Source organism: Babylonia areolata, chromosome 25 (genome assembly GCF_041734735.1).
Source record: "Babylonia areolata isolate BAREFJ2019XMU chromosome 25, ASM4173473v1, whole genome shotgun sequence".
Taxonomy (NCBI): Eukaryota; Metazoa; Mollusca; class Gastropoda; order Neogastropoda; family Buccinidae; genus Babylonia; species Babylonia areolata.
The window spans coordinates 36,511,800-36,526,799 of record NC_134900.1 but is presented as its reverse complement, the minus strand read 5'-3'; the positions used below and the strand labels follow the sequence as shown (position 1 = coordinate 36,526,799).

The 15,000-nt window shown below is 44.2% G+C and overlaps 1 protein-coding gene across 2 annotated transcripts in view; it reads right to left on the bottom strand.

The window, feature by feature from the left end:
* Positions 1 to 4,204: 4,204 nt before the first annotated feature.
* Positions 4,205 to 15,000, bottom strand: part of LOC143299387 (protein rolling stone-like) — a 22,109-nt gene continuing 11,313 nt past the window's right edge. For both annotated transcript variants that reach the window (XM_076612561.1, XM_076612560.1), the window contains 5 exons: positions 13,239 to 13,345; positions 11,992 to 12,228; positions 10,141 to 10,363; positions 9,163 to 9,267; positions 4,205 to 7,524 (listed from right to left, as the gene is read on the bottom strand). In XM_076612561.1, the coding sequence (XP_076468676.1) occupies positions 7,046 to 7,524; positions 9,163 to 9,267; positions 10,141 to 10,363; positions 11,992 to 12,126 (942 nt within the window). In that variant the 5' untranslated portion in view covers positions 12,127 to 12,228; positions 13,239 to 13,345 and the 3' untranslated portion in view covers positions 4,205 to 7,045. The remainder of the gene's footprint in view (positions 7,525 to 9,162; positions 9,268 to 10,140; positions 10,364 to 11,991; positions 12,229 to 13,238; positions 13,346 to 15,000) is intronic.

The following is a 15,000-nucleotide window of genomic DNA, read 5'->3' as shown; positions in this document are numbered from 1 at the left end:
ACGACAATTGTGATAAGAAGAAGAAGAACAACAACAACAACAACAGAACAACAAGGATGGCAGGATGAGTGAAGGCGTGGAAGATGGTGCGGGTCATTACCAACGACGATATTTGTTTCTGTAGCTCAAGGAGGCGTCACTGCGTTCGAACAAATCCATATACGCTACATCCACATCTGCCAAGCAGATGCCTGACCAGCAGCATAACCCAACGCGCTTAGTCAGGCCTTGAAAAAAAAAGGGTGAATAAATAATAGATAAATGCAAAAAAAAAGAACTTCTATTACTAATAATAATATGTATAAGACGCAAAAACTTGATGAAGTCAACTATGAGCGTACATACATAAATAAATAAATAAACTGTACAACAAACATTCGTCAACTGAATGACCGCTTTTTTTGCTTTTTTTTTTCAATTATCTTGCTTGGTCTTTTTTTCTTTTTCTTTTTTTTTTCTTTTTTTTTTCTTCTTTTTTTTCATGACACGCTTAGCCCATCGATAAGGTGAACTATCGGTTTGTCCAGTTCAGGACAACAATTTGGTCAGCTTGGGCAGTGGATGGACGTCATTGTCCAACGCTATTTTGCCAGCGAGGCGCGTTTCAACACCCGTTCAGTCCGATGCCAAGCGTGTGTTCTTCTCCTCGTCTTTTCTGTCTTTGTACGCTTCTTTTTAGGGATGACAGACGTGTAATTTTTGTGTGTGTGTGTGTGTGTGTGTGTGTGTGTGTGTGTGTGTGTGTGTGTGTGTGTGTGAACGTGTGCTCTCATGCATGTGTAAGTGTATGTGTGTGCAAGTGCACAGTGTGTGTGTGTGTGTGTGAGAGAGAGAGAGAGAGAGAGAGTAACAGTTTCGACCAACGACAGTTTCACGATCAGTTGTGAACTAACAGTCCCCCCCCCCCCACCCCCATCCCCACCTCTCCCCAACACGACGGTTAATTCGCACCGGGGGGTCGGGGGTGGGGGTGGGGGGGTAAGTTCGGCATGGTTGTGAATACTAAGTTCCGCCGCTCCTGTTTGATCCTGGAGCGAAACGAATCGTGACAACGTTGACAGAGTTACTTCCCTTCGTCCACACATGTAAGATATCTCAGGGCAGTGCTCTCCCGTTTCAAACTGTCGCAGCCCTGAAAAACTTGACCTGAAACCTTCACAACACCAAGACTACAGCCCTGAAAAACTGAAGCCTTCACAACACCAACACCGCAGCCCTGAAAAACCTGACCTGAAACCTTCACAACACCAACACCGCAGCCCTGAAAAACCTGACCTGAAACCTTCACAACACCAAGACTACAGCCCTGAAAAACTGAAACCTTCACCCTGAAAAACCCTGAAAAACTGAAACCTTCACCCTGAAAAACTGAAACCTTTACAACACCAAGACCGCAGCCCTGAAAAAACTGAAACCTTCACCCTGAAAAACTGAAACCTTCACCCTGAAAAACTGAAACCTTCACAACACCAAGACTACAGCCCTGAAAAAACTGAAGCCTTCACAACACGGCCCAGACCGCAGCCCTGAAAAACTGAAACCTTTACAACACCTATTCCCCAGCCCTGAAAAACTTAAAGGAGTTAGCCAGTACGCAATTAAACTCTGCTATTTTCCGGACATTTTAAACCTAAGGGAATTTTCGTGATCTGACTTTCGATGCAGGGTATGCAGTGGAGGGTCATTTAAATCGGGTCTGTATGATCATACGGGTGTTTGTGGTTAATAGTACACGTCTGTTAACACGGGTGTTTGTGGTTGATAGTGTCCGTCTGTTAAAACGGGTGTTTGTTGTTAACAGTGTCTTATAACACGGGTGTTTGTGGTTGATAGTGTCCGTCTGTTAACACGGGTGTTTGTTGTTAACAGTGTCTTATAACACGGGTGTTTGTGGTTCATAGTGTCCGTCTGTTAACACAGGTGTTTGTTGTTAACAGTGTCTTATAACACGGGTGTTTGTTGTTCATAGTGTCCGTCTGTTAACACGGGTGTTCGTTGTTAACAGTGTCTTATAACACGGGTGTTTGTGGTTCATAGTGTCCGTCTGTTAACACAGGTGTTTGTTGTTAACAGTGTCTTATAACACGGGTGTTTGTGGTTCATAGTGTCCGTCTGTTAACACGGGTGTCTGTTGTTAACAGTGTCTTATAACACGGGTGTTTGTGGTTCATAGTGTCCGTGTGTTAACACGGGTGTTTGTTGTTAATAGTGTCTTATAACACGGGTGTTTGTGGTTCATAGTGTCCGTCTGTTAACACAGGTGTTTGATGTTTACAGTATCTGTGAACACTGTCGTTGGTCGAAACTGTTTGTGGTTTATAGTGTATGTTAACACTGGTGCTTGTTGTTTATAGTGTCTGTGAACACGGGTAGTTTGTGGTTTATAGTGTCTGTTAACACGGGGAGTTTGTGGTTTATAGTGTATGTTAACACTGGTGTTTGTGGTTTACAGTGTATGTTAACACTGGTGCTTGTTGTTTATAGTGTCTGTGAACACGGGTAGTTTGTGGCTTATAGTGTATGTTAACACAGGTGTTTGTGGTTTATAGTGTCTGTGAACACGGGTAGTTTGTGGCTTATAGTGTATGTTAACACAGGTGTTTGTGGTTTATAGTGTCTGTTAACACGGGTGGTTTGTGGTTTATAGTGTATGTTAACACTGGTGCTTGTTGTTTATAGTGTCTGTGAACACGGGTAGTTTGTGGCTTATAGTGTATGTTAACACTGGTGCTTGTTGTTTATAGTGTCTGTGAACACGGGTAGTTTGTGGCTTATAGTGTATGTTAACACAGGTGTTTGTGGTTTATAGTGTCTGTTAACACGGGTGGTTTGTGGTTTATAGTGTATGTTAACACTGGTGTTTGTGGTTTACAGTGTCTGTGAACACGGGTAGTTTGTGGTTTATAGTGTCTGTTAACATGGGTGGTTTGTGGTTTATAGTGTATGTTAACACTGGTGTTTGTGGTTTATAGTGTCTGTTGACACGGGTGTTTATGGTTTACAGTGTATGTTAACACGGGTGTTTGTGGTTTACAGTGTATGTTAACACGGGTGTTTGTTGTTAACAGTGTCTTATAACACGGGTGTTTGTTGTTCATAGTGTCCGTCTGTTAACACGGGTGTTTGTGGTTTACAGTGTCTTCAACATGGGTGGTTTGTGGTTTATAGTGTCTGTTGACACGGGTGTTTGTGGTTTACAGTGTATGTTAACACGGGTGTTTGTGGTTCATAGTGTATGTTAACACGGGTGTTTGTGGTTTACAGTGTATGTTAACACGGGCGTTTGTGGTTCATAGTGTATGTTAACACGGGCGTTTGTGGTTTACAGTGTCTGTAAACACAGGTGTTTATGTGATTCACAGTGTGTCTGTTCATATTTGTGGTTTTCGGTATACGTCAACAGGGTGTTCATGGTTTACAGAGTAAGTTAACACAGGTGTTTGTAGTTTATGGCGCCTGTTAACACGGGTGTTTGTGAATGACAGACTCTGTCAGTTTCTGTTTTGTCAGTTGAAATGCCAATAACTTTGTTGCGTTAGTGTGTTCTCGCTGCTCCCTCTCCGTCAACGAACACAACTTGGGGAAACTTTCATTCCTCCGTTAGTTCATTTCTCTCTCTCCTCTCTTTCTCTGTCTCTGTCTGTCTGTTTGTGTATCTCTGTCTCTGTGTCTGTCTCTGTCTCTCTCCTGAATGTTGTTTTGATATCTTCATATCATTAAATGATGAGAAATGTATATTTTGCTTGAGATAAAATTTTGCCACTATTCTCTGAAAGAGAAAGGGAAAACACGGAGACAGACAGAGACAGGAAGAGAGAGGAGAGAGAGAGACATACATACAGACAGACAGAGACAGACACAGAGAGAGACAGGCAGAGACAGGAAGAGAGAGACACAGAGAGACAGACAGACATACAGAGACACAGAGAGAGAGAGAGAGAGACAGGCAGAGACAGAGACAGAGAGACAGACAGACACACAGAGACACAGAGAGACAGGCAGAGACACAGACACAGACAGACAGACAGAGACACAGAGAGAGAGAGAGAGAGACAGGCAGAGACAGAGACACAGACAGCGAGACAGAGACACAGACACACATAGAGAGAGATGAGGACGGAGGGAGGGAGGAAGAGAAACAGACAGAAAAACAGAGAGAAAGACAGACACACAGACGGACACGCAGACAGACAAATGAACTCCTTTATTGCCATCCCCCTTTCTGAACCCAAGTTGTTTATGGCCCAGCCTACTGCAGGGACCATTTCAGGAAACCCAACTGATGTTAATTCATTAATTAAAAAGCCGAGTTCACATGCAAACAAAACCAAACCATAGTGTTTTTAGCCCAGTCGACCGCAATGGCCATTTCATGGCAAACTGCTTGTCAATTCTAAAAAAAAAAAAAAAATCAAACATATACCCAGCTAAGAGAAACCCGGCTATTGTTACAAGTTCAGTAAGAATGAAGTTAAAACGTCCGGTTAGAATAAGGTTTCGAAAAAAAAAAGCTGTGTTTGAATAAGTTTTAACAGGTTTTGATAGAATAAGGTTGAAACGTCAGGTTAGAATACGGTTTGGAAAAAAAATGTTCTGTTTGAATAAGTTTAAAACGGTATTGATACAATGAGATTAAAAAACCAGATATAATAAGGTTTAGAAAAAAAAAGTTGTGTTTAAATAAGGTTAAAGGTTTTGATAGAATACGGTTAAAACGTCCAGTCAGAATACGGTTCAGGAAAAAAGGCTGTGCTTGAATAAGTTTAAAACCCTGTTTTAGAATAAGGTTAGATAGACCAGTTAGAATTAGGTGAAAGGTTAATCTGGAATCAGGTGAAATCAGGTGAAAAGTTCAGTTGGAATTAGTTGAAATCAGGTGAAAAGTTCAGTTGGAATTAGTTGAAATCAGGTGAAAAGTTCAGTTGGAATTAGTTGAAATCAGGTGAAAAGTTCAGCTGGAATCAAGTGAAAAGTTCAGTTGGAATCAGGTGAAAAGTTAAGCTGGAATCAGGTGAAAAGTTTAGTTGGAATCAAGTGAAAAGTTCAGTTGGAATCAGGTGAAAAGTTTAGTTGAAATCATTTGAAAAGTTCAGTTGGAATCAGGTGAAAAGTTCAGCTGGAATCAGGTGAAAAGTTCAAATGGAACCAGGTGAAAAGTTCAGCTGGAATCGGGTGAAAAAGTTCAGTTGGAATCCACTGAGATGTTCGGTTGGAATCTTTTAAAAAGTTCAGTTGGAATCAAGTGAAAAGTTCAGTTAATATCAGGTGAAAAGTTCACTTGGAATCAGGTGAAAACGTTCAGCTGGAACCAGGTGAAAACGTTCAGCTGTAATCAGATGAAAAGTTCAGTTGGAATCAAGTGAAAAGCTCAGTCAGGAAAAGGTAAAAAAAAAAAAAAAAGAAAAGAAAAGAAAGATCAGTTCATCCACGTCTGGCTCCATGTTCGTCATCACTTCTGTACAAATCCGTTCGCTTGATGGGTTGTCTTTTCACCACAATAACACACTTCTTTCTGAACAAATTCTTCATTTGATAGGTAGTGTTTTCGTCGCAATAATACACTTCTTTCTGAACAAATTCTTCATTCGATAGGTCGTGTTTTCGTCGCAATAATACACTTCTTTCTGAACAAATTCTTCATTCGATAGGTCGTGTTTTCGTCACAATACCACACTTCTTTCTGAACAAATTTCATCACAGCTACATGAGTCATTAACAGTCTCTAGGTAGAATAGTTCCGTATTTGCAGGGGGATTTCATTCTGATAATAGTTGTACAGCTTGGTCATTTCCAGTGTATAATATCACAGCTACGCCACAGAGATTGGAAACGTTTGCAAAGGATTAAACACATACACATTAAAAACACATCTCTCTGTTTAGACAATACATTGAGCAGATTCATCTAACACATTAACTTCTGAGTCAAACCAAAACGGCTTGTTTCACAATAAATTGAGCAGGTCCATCATAATTCATCAAACTGAATTCTATTTAGAACAGATTTGCGACAGATTCTACAATATACTCCCACGCACCGCACCTCCCCCTACACACACACACACACACACACACACACACACACACACACACACGGACAACAGAAACAGATCATGTTATTCACACAACAGCCAAAAATAAGAAAGACAAAAAAAAGCAGAAAAATACAATAAAACAAGAGAGGCAAGGCCTTCAAGGCACTTGTGATACACACTTTATCCGATAAAAATGTGTTCTATATTTAACAATATAAAATTTCATGGAAAAAAAGGAAAAGAAAAAAGAGAGTACTTAGCAGATTCGAACCAATACCAGCACATTCCGATCGAGAGCAAGTGGATTGACTCACAGAGAGAGAGAGAGAGACAGAGAGAGACAGAGAGACACACAGAGAGAGAGAGAGACAGAGAGAGAGAGAGGGAGAGAGCCAGACACCGTGCTATTACATAGACGCACACTGTTTACACAAGTGAGTCAATAAAACCGCGAAACAAAACTTCAGCACACACACACACAAAAAAGCAATGGTGGTCCGAGTCCTAGTCTTTCGGACGAGGACGGTCAACCTTAAGTCCCGTGTGCAGAAGACCGGAAGAAAGAACCAACGGCAATAAAAGCGTTGCCCCCTTGAGACATTCTGTGGAGAAAATCCCTTTTGATAGGAAAATGAATATACATGACAGACAGAAACAACTAATATTTTATATATATATATATATATATGTGTGTGTGTGTGTGTATGTGTGTGTGTGTGTGTACATACACATTATATATATATATATATATATATATATATATATTGTGTGTGTGTGGCACTGCACTGTGGCGGCGCGTTTTCTTTCCCGTAGGGGAGCGGAGGGGGGGGGCGGTTTTGTGAAGGGAGGAGGGACGTGGGGTGGAAGAGCAGCCCCTAAATATCACGATTACACAGAGATCAGTTGTGACAAAAAGTAAAAATATAACCCATCACAAAAAAAAACCAACAAAATAACAACAACAAAAGACCCAAACCAAACAAACAAGAGAAAACGAAAACACCACCACCTTCACGGTTCCTGAGCTTTAGCAGTGACAGGACCACCACCACCGTCACCACCACCACCGCCACAGTTTTTCCCCTTGGCCTCCACGCCCTCCCCCACCCCCTCCTCCACCCCTTTCCCCGCCCCTGCCTCCTCCCCCTCGCCCCCTGCCCCTATGCAGCGGGCCACCTGCACCCTCAGCATGTAGAGGGACCAGAGAACCAGGTGTCCCAACGGCACCCCCACCAAGATCACCCCCACGGCTATGGGCACCGCCTTCTCCGCTTCCTCCCAGTGCAGGACCTCGTAGATGTAGGGGTCTCCCTTGGAGTTCACGCCATCCGCCGCCCAGTAGATGACGCTGAAGACGACGTAGACGACGGCGAAGATGACGGGGTAGATGACGTGTAGGAGGCGGACGGGGATGGCGGTGACGGCCAGGTCCAGGATGACGTAGACTGACGTCAGCAGGTGCGTCACGGTGCTCAGCAGTTCGAAATGCCCTGTAGGGTGTCATCACAGCACAGCGCGTGCATCAAAATGTACTCAGTGCTCTCTCTCCCATTTGTTGGTCATTACAACACGGACACACACACTCTGTCTCTTCCACCCCCACCCCTCTCTCTCACTCTCTCTCTCTCTCTATCTATCTCTTTCTCTGCATCTTTCTCTGTCCCTCTCCTCTCACGACACAGACATCAATGTACTCAGTGCTCTCCCATTTGTTGGTCATTACAACACGGACACACACACTCTGTCTCTTCCACCCCCACCCCTCTCTCTCACTCTCTCTCTCTCTCTTTCTCTCTATCTATCTCTTTCTCTGCATCTTTCTCTGTCCCTCTCCTCTCACGACACAGACATCAATGTACTCAGTGCTCTCCCCTGTTGGTCATCACGACACAGACATCACCATACTCAGTGTCATCACGACACAGACACACACACTTACTCTCACTTCTGCTCCACAAACAATAGGCCCACAAAGCTTGCTTTTTTTCTTTTCTTTTTTTTAAAATAATAACCAGCTAAAAAATACAAAAAATCCTGCTTTTTCCGTGAAGTTTGTATCTATACCTACATGCAGTGAATTTATTTTATTTCTGCCTTTGTGCTTTGTTCTTACTTGTTCGCCTGTAAATGGATGTTATTACCTTAACATCTGCATCAGCAGATTAATCACTTTTGTATATGTGCAATGGTAAAGTTGTGCTTCTCTATTTTCTTTATGTCCGCTATATGTTTCTCACCTCGGTCATGTCTCTGTATGTGCATAAATATATATATATATATATATATATATATATATATATATACATACATATATGTGTGTGTGTGTGTGTGTTGGGTGGAGAGAGTGTGTGCATGTGTATGGATATGAATGTATGAATGCGTTCGTTTTATTACTTTTTATAATGTTAATGATGATGGTGGTGATCATTCTTCGTTGTGGTAGCAGTGGATGTAGCAATGTTAACTTTTTTTCTTCTTTTTTTTTGTCGTTATCGTTAATGTTGTTATTGTTATTGTTGTCACAAGGACAGATTGGAAGACTGGGCGATGCCTAAAATCTTTATCCTTGAGTAATAAAATTTTTGAATCTTGAATCTCTAACTCTCCCTCTCTCTCTCTCTCTCCTCTTTATCTATCTATCTGTCTATCATCCTCTGTTAAGTCTCCCCATCAATGTACTCAGTGCTCTCCCCTGTTGGTCATCACAACGCATGCATCAATGCGCTCAATAGTGCTCTCCCCTTGTTGGTCATCTCAACATAGACACACAAATTCTTTCTCTCTCTCTCGATATATATATATATATATATATATATATATATATATATGTGTGTGTGTGTGTGTGTGCACGCTCTCTCTCTCTCTCTCTCTCACACACACACACACACACACGTGTAAAAGCTCTCCATCTGCCCCTCGCACTAACACCATAACCAACCCACCGATCACTTGCTCTTCTTTCCTACCGACCTCTCCCACACACGCTCCTGGAGACTCAGCCAGCCAGCCACCCACTCACCCAGCCAGCCAGACAGACAGCCAGACAGCCAAGCCAGACGGACACACAGGCAGCCAGACTGACAGACAGACGGACACGCAGACAGAAAGAGGAGTTAGGTGCGACGTACCATCAAACAGCAAGCCATAGAAGAGAACGGTGATCAGGATACTGCTAACACTGGCCAGCGTGTAGACAAGCCAGGTCATCTTCAGGTACCACGCATCACGTCTATCTGCCATTGAGTCACATACATTGATCAATGATGATGATTATTATGATGATAATTTTATATAATAATGATAAGAAGAAGAAGAAGAATCAACAACCATCTACCTGAAGATCTAGTCATCAGCCCCATCTACATGTATTATAGAGCTTCTGTGTGTGTGTGTGTGTGTGTGTGTGTGTGTGTGTGTGTGTGAGAGAGAGAGAGAGAGAGAGAGAGAGAGAGTTTGTGTGTGTGTGTGTGTGTGTGTGTGTGTGTGTGTGTGAGAGAGAGAGTTTGTGTGTGTGTGTGTGTGTGTGTGTGTGTGTGTGTGTGTGTGTGTGTGTGTGCAGTGCGTGCATGAGTGAGTATGCAGCAGTTTTTATATTGATATGCACTTGTATGTATCCTAATTTCTACTGTATCTGTGTTAGTGTATGATTTTCGATTCATGTTCGTATCTTGTTATGTACTACCGCCCCCCCCCCCCCCCGACCCCCCTACCCCCAATATTCCTTGTGACCCCGGTACACTTGGTAATAAAGACATATTCTATTCTATTCTAACAATAATAATAACAATCATAATAACAACACTAATGATAATCAGAAGCAGAAGAAGAGAAGTACGGCCAAAGGAAATGCTTATTTGAATGCAAAACAAAACAAAAAAAAAAGCATTGGCACATGCATGCAAATCACACACACACATGCGCGCCCGCGCACGCCACACCACACCACATCACATCACATTACACAACGCCACACCACCACACCACACCACACACCACCCCACCATACCCCCCCCCCCCACACACACACACACACCACCACCACCACATCCCACCACACACACCACACCAAACCACACCACACCACGCCCCCTGACCCGACCCCTCACCTTCAACCGGTGTGGAGGTGCAGGTGACGATGCAGACGACCAACGCCTGGAGCAGGGTGTTGAAGGTGAGGAGGAAGTATCCCCAGTTGGTCAGGTACACCAGCCAGGTGCCTGGCCGCTCCGTATTGAGGGCGTCGTCCACCCAGTTGTACACGATCCACCCGAGGTGGTACAGCGCCCACACCACCCGCCACCCGACGTACAACCACGGGTAGCCTCCCCACTGTCCGCCACACGTCCACCCGGCAAAACACGAGAGCCACCCGCCGTGCAAAGCAAAGTGTCAATCGTGAACCCCGGGTGGTTAATAAAAGAAGGCCATAAAGGATCAAGGAATCACAGGATAGAAAGAGTGAAAGTGCAGAAAGATCCTCACAGAGTAGATAAAAGGGGATATGAAGATCAAGGAATCAACAGGATAGATATAGAAAGAGTGAAAGGGCTGAGAGATCCTCACACAGTAGATAAAAGGGGATATAAAGATCAAAGAATTAACAGGATAGATATAGAAAGAGTGACAGGACAGAAAGATCCTCACACAAGGCCAGAGACATATAGAGAAGGCCAGTCGCAAAGGGTTTTCTATTGTATTTATTTTATGACGGTTAATTAAAGGAGGAAAAGATGAAAAGAGACTGAGGTGTTGTTGGGGAGTGACGAGCCTATGGGTACACAATTAATTTCCAAAGGGATGAATAAAGATGTATTGTATTGTATTGTATTGTATTGTATTGTGCAGCATAATGTTAGGCAGCAGATCATGTGTGTGAACCGCCGAATGGGGAGCTCAAGAGCTACACCTGTGAAAAATAGCCGATGCTAACATTTGTCACGCCATTAATGTAGGTCATGCTAGCCACAGTGATGGACACTTTACGGATGCAAACAAATCAGTTCTGGTGGGGAAGGAAATGCTGAAATTTGTGTTTGTTGCTAGGTTTCAATGATAGATTTCTAAATGATTCCTAAACCAGTTTACGTCAGATTGGACACGAAACAGAGCTTAATACCACCTTTATAATGAAATATATGAAGTGTTGATCATAATTCATAATCTTAATTTAAGTCACATCAAACTAAGCACTTTTAACCAGTTCGTAGCTGAAAATTTCTAATTGCGTTAAATCAGTTTAATGCAGGCAAATACTACTGGTATTGATTTAAAGAAGGAATTGCGACAGTTCTGCCAGTATATGATACTTGTAGTTTTCTGATCCGATGGAAGAGAGAGAACAAATCCACTCTGAGGCGTGGCCCGTGCAATCAATGCATCATTCATCACCCATCACCCACCTGTGAGGTGACAAAAAGGCGTGGCCTGTACAATCAAGGCGCCATACATTACCTATCACTCTACCTGTGAGGTGACAAGGAGACGTGGCCTGTACAATCAAGGCGCCATACATTACCTATCACTCTACCTGTGAGGTGACAAAGAGGCGTGGCCTGTAAATTAAGGTGCCAATTATCACCCATCACTCACGTGTGAGGTGACAAAGAGGCGTGGCCAGTGCAATCAATCACCCATCACTCACGTGTGAGGTGACAAAGAGGCGTGGCCAGTGCAAATCAATGTGTCATACATCACCCATCACTCACCTGTGAGGTGACAAAGAGGCGTGGCCAGTGCAAATCAATGTGTCATACATCACCCATCACTCACCTGTGAGGTGACAAAGAGGCGTGGCCAGTGCACTCAATGTGTCACACATCACCCATCACTCACCTGTGAGGTAACAAAGAGGCGTGGCCAGTGCACTCAATGTCACACATCACCCATCACTCACCTGTGAGGTAACAAAGAGGTGTGGCCAGTGCAAATCAATGTGTCATACATCACCCATCACTCACCTGTGAGGTGACAAAGAGGCGTGGCGAGGAGTGGCCCAGCCCAAAGTTCTTCAGGCGGAACTCGGACTTCAGACGTTGGAAACAGTTGACGTCAACACCAGGGTCCTCCTTCTTCTCCACTGTCCCCTCCCCCATGCTGTGTGTGTGTGTGTGTGTGTGTGTGTGTGTGTGTGTGTCTGTCTGTCTCTGTCTGTCTGTCTGTCTGTGTAGCAGTCACACGTCAGCTCGTGTACACACCTGACAGACACAAAACCAAAAAAACGTATCGTGAGGCCTAAACTTCAAAGAGGCATCTGATTGATGCACCTGGGATGGGTTGCATGAGCGAACTCAGCCGCTGTTAAGCTGGCTTATTGTGAAGAAGGTTCTCAATTCCACGGTAAATTCCATATATTTAGGAACACAAAACCCCAAGCAAACTTGCAGCTGCTTCCTTTCTGTATCGTTCTACACACTTACACAATGACAGCGTTGCTGTGGTTGGGGAAAGCGGTCAGAAGAAGAAGTACAGTGACCCTGTCTGTAGTGTCCACGGCGTTGCTAAAAACCCTGAAAAATGACGGGTGCCAGCTCTGCGGTGGTTACAAGGAGGTGTACCCACTGTTCAGGTGGTGGGGTGGGGAAGATGACAGAAGCGTGTTTGCTTGTTTTGCTTACCACGTGAAGCGTGACGCTTTGGGGCCTCCTCTCCTGACCCCTCCAAAGTTTCGGGGTTTCGTTTAAACGGGTACATGGGTTCGTGCTCTGAACACACGCATGCTCAAAGCATCCACCACCCCTACAGGCTCATCGCAAGACTAAGCAACAACAAAGAGTGGGGTGACTCTCTCCATTTACAAGCGAATGCTGTATATGTTACCGAATCAGCTAGCACACAGGTAAATAAAAGACACATTGGAACAAACCCAGACACTTCATCAAAAAACAGGTAGCTCCGGGCTTGCCCTGATACCGATTATTGACATGTGCACACAGCAGCAATGACAAGAAATATGGAAACACAAATTAGCTGTCATTCAAGACTGACATAGCCTTTTTCAATCTTGAATTTGCTACACTGAACACAACACGGACATTACAGAACAAAACACATGACTGCCTCGATGGATTTTTGACTCAACATAGAAAAGACAAAGACAGTGGTTCCCCATACACACACACACACACACACATGCACACACACACACACACACACACACACACACACACACGCACGCACACACACACACACACACACCAGCACTCACTGTCTGTGGCTGTCAGGTAGGTGGACAAAACAGACCGCCAAGGTCCCAGCGGATGATTCTTCCTTCCGTTCGCACTGCTGTCGTTGTCGTGTGCTTCAGAGTCGGCACTGAAACAAAGCCATACAGGCACAGTCAATCACATGATTTCGTTCAATGTCAGCACTGAAGCAAAGCCATACAGGCACAGTCAATCACATGATTTCATTCAATGTCAGCACTGAAACAAAGCCATATGATAGTCGGTCGTGTTCGACTATGACCATCAGAACAGCAGAGGAGGCAACTGCTGTTCCGACTATTTGGGCTAGAATTTGATTACAGTGGAGAGTGTCTTGCCCAAGTACATCCCCACTCTCTCGGCCAAGAGGGTTTTAGGACAGTCGGCGTTGGGATGGTTCCCAAAGGCCAACCAGCCCACAAGGCTGCAGCACTAAGAGCCAGTGCAGTTTTACCTCCAAGTTTGAGAGTCATAGTTCTTCACAAAAGACTAAGCAGTAAATGGTATTCCATTGACTGGAGAAACCATTGATAATACAGCTCTCACTTTGCTGTTACAGGCACAGTGAATCACATGATTTCGTTCAATGTCAGCACTGAAGCAAAGCCATACAGGCGACAGAGTCATCGGCAAGTCGAGGTCCCGTGTGCACCATGCATTTAGCGCACGTAAAAGAACCCACGACAACAAAAGGGTTGTTCCTGGCGCAAAATTCTGTAGAAAAATCCACTTCGATAGGAAAAACAAATAAAACTACACGCAGGAAAAAAATACAAAAAAAAAAAAGGGTGGCGCTGTAGTGTAGCGACGCGCTCTCCCTGGGGAGAGCGGCCCGAATTTCACATAGAGAAATCTGATGTGATAAAAAGAAATACAAATACAAATACAAATGTTGGTCGTGTAACGGGAAGAAGAAGAAGAAGAAGAAGAAGAAGAAGAAGAAGAAGAAGAAATGTGTCTCTTCAAGAAATACACAGGCACTGCAGTGATACAACAAGATAGGTCGTGTTTTCAGTGCACTCACACCAAAGTCCACAACACACCACAGCCACACTTTTTACACCATTCAGTTTTCCCAACACTGACAACAGTCACAAACCACAACGTGTTCATAATTTATGAGGGTGGGGTTTGGGGGTGGAGGTGTGGGTGGTGTACGAGTGTGTATGTGTGTGTGTTTGTGTGTGTGCGCGCGCGTGCTTGTGTGTGAGTGTGTGTGCGCGCGCGTGCTTGTGTGTGTGTGTGAGTGTGTGTGCGCGCGCGTGCTTGTGTGTGTGTGTGTGTGTGTGTGTGTGTGTGTGTGTGTGTGTGTGTGTGTGTGTGTGCGTGCGTGCTTGCGTGTGTGTAGTTTGTGTGCATGTGTATGTGTGCGCGCGTGCTTGTGTGTGTGTGTGTGTGCGTGTGTGCGCGCGTGCTTGTGTGTGTGTGCGTGCGTGCGTGCTTGCGTGTTGGGGGTTGGGGGAGTGGGGGGTGGGGGGGGTGTGAATATGCGCGAACGTGGATGGCATGAAAAACCATTTCGTGTTCCCCTATTAGCACGACAGCTGCTGGGTTTGTTCAATCCGCTCCAAGCAAGCCATCTCAACAAAATCAACACCAACAAAAAGAAATCTGCTTTGAAGTGTTCTCGCACTCCTTTTGATGTTGTTACTTGTTAATTACGAACAATATAAGTTTCAAAGCATTTTGATGTGGAAAATTGGTTGGCATATAAGGTGTGTGTGGGAGGGTAATGGAGAACGGGAGGGGGGGGGAGCGTGTGTG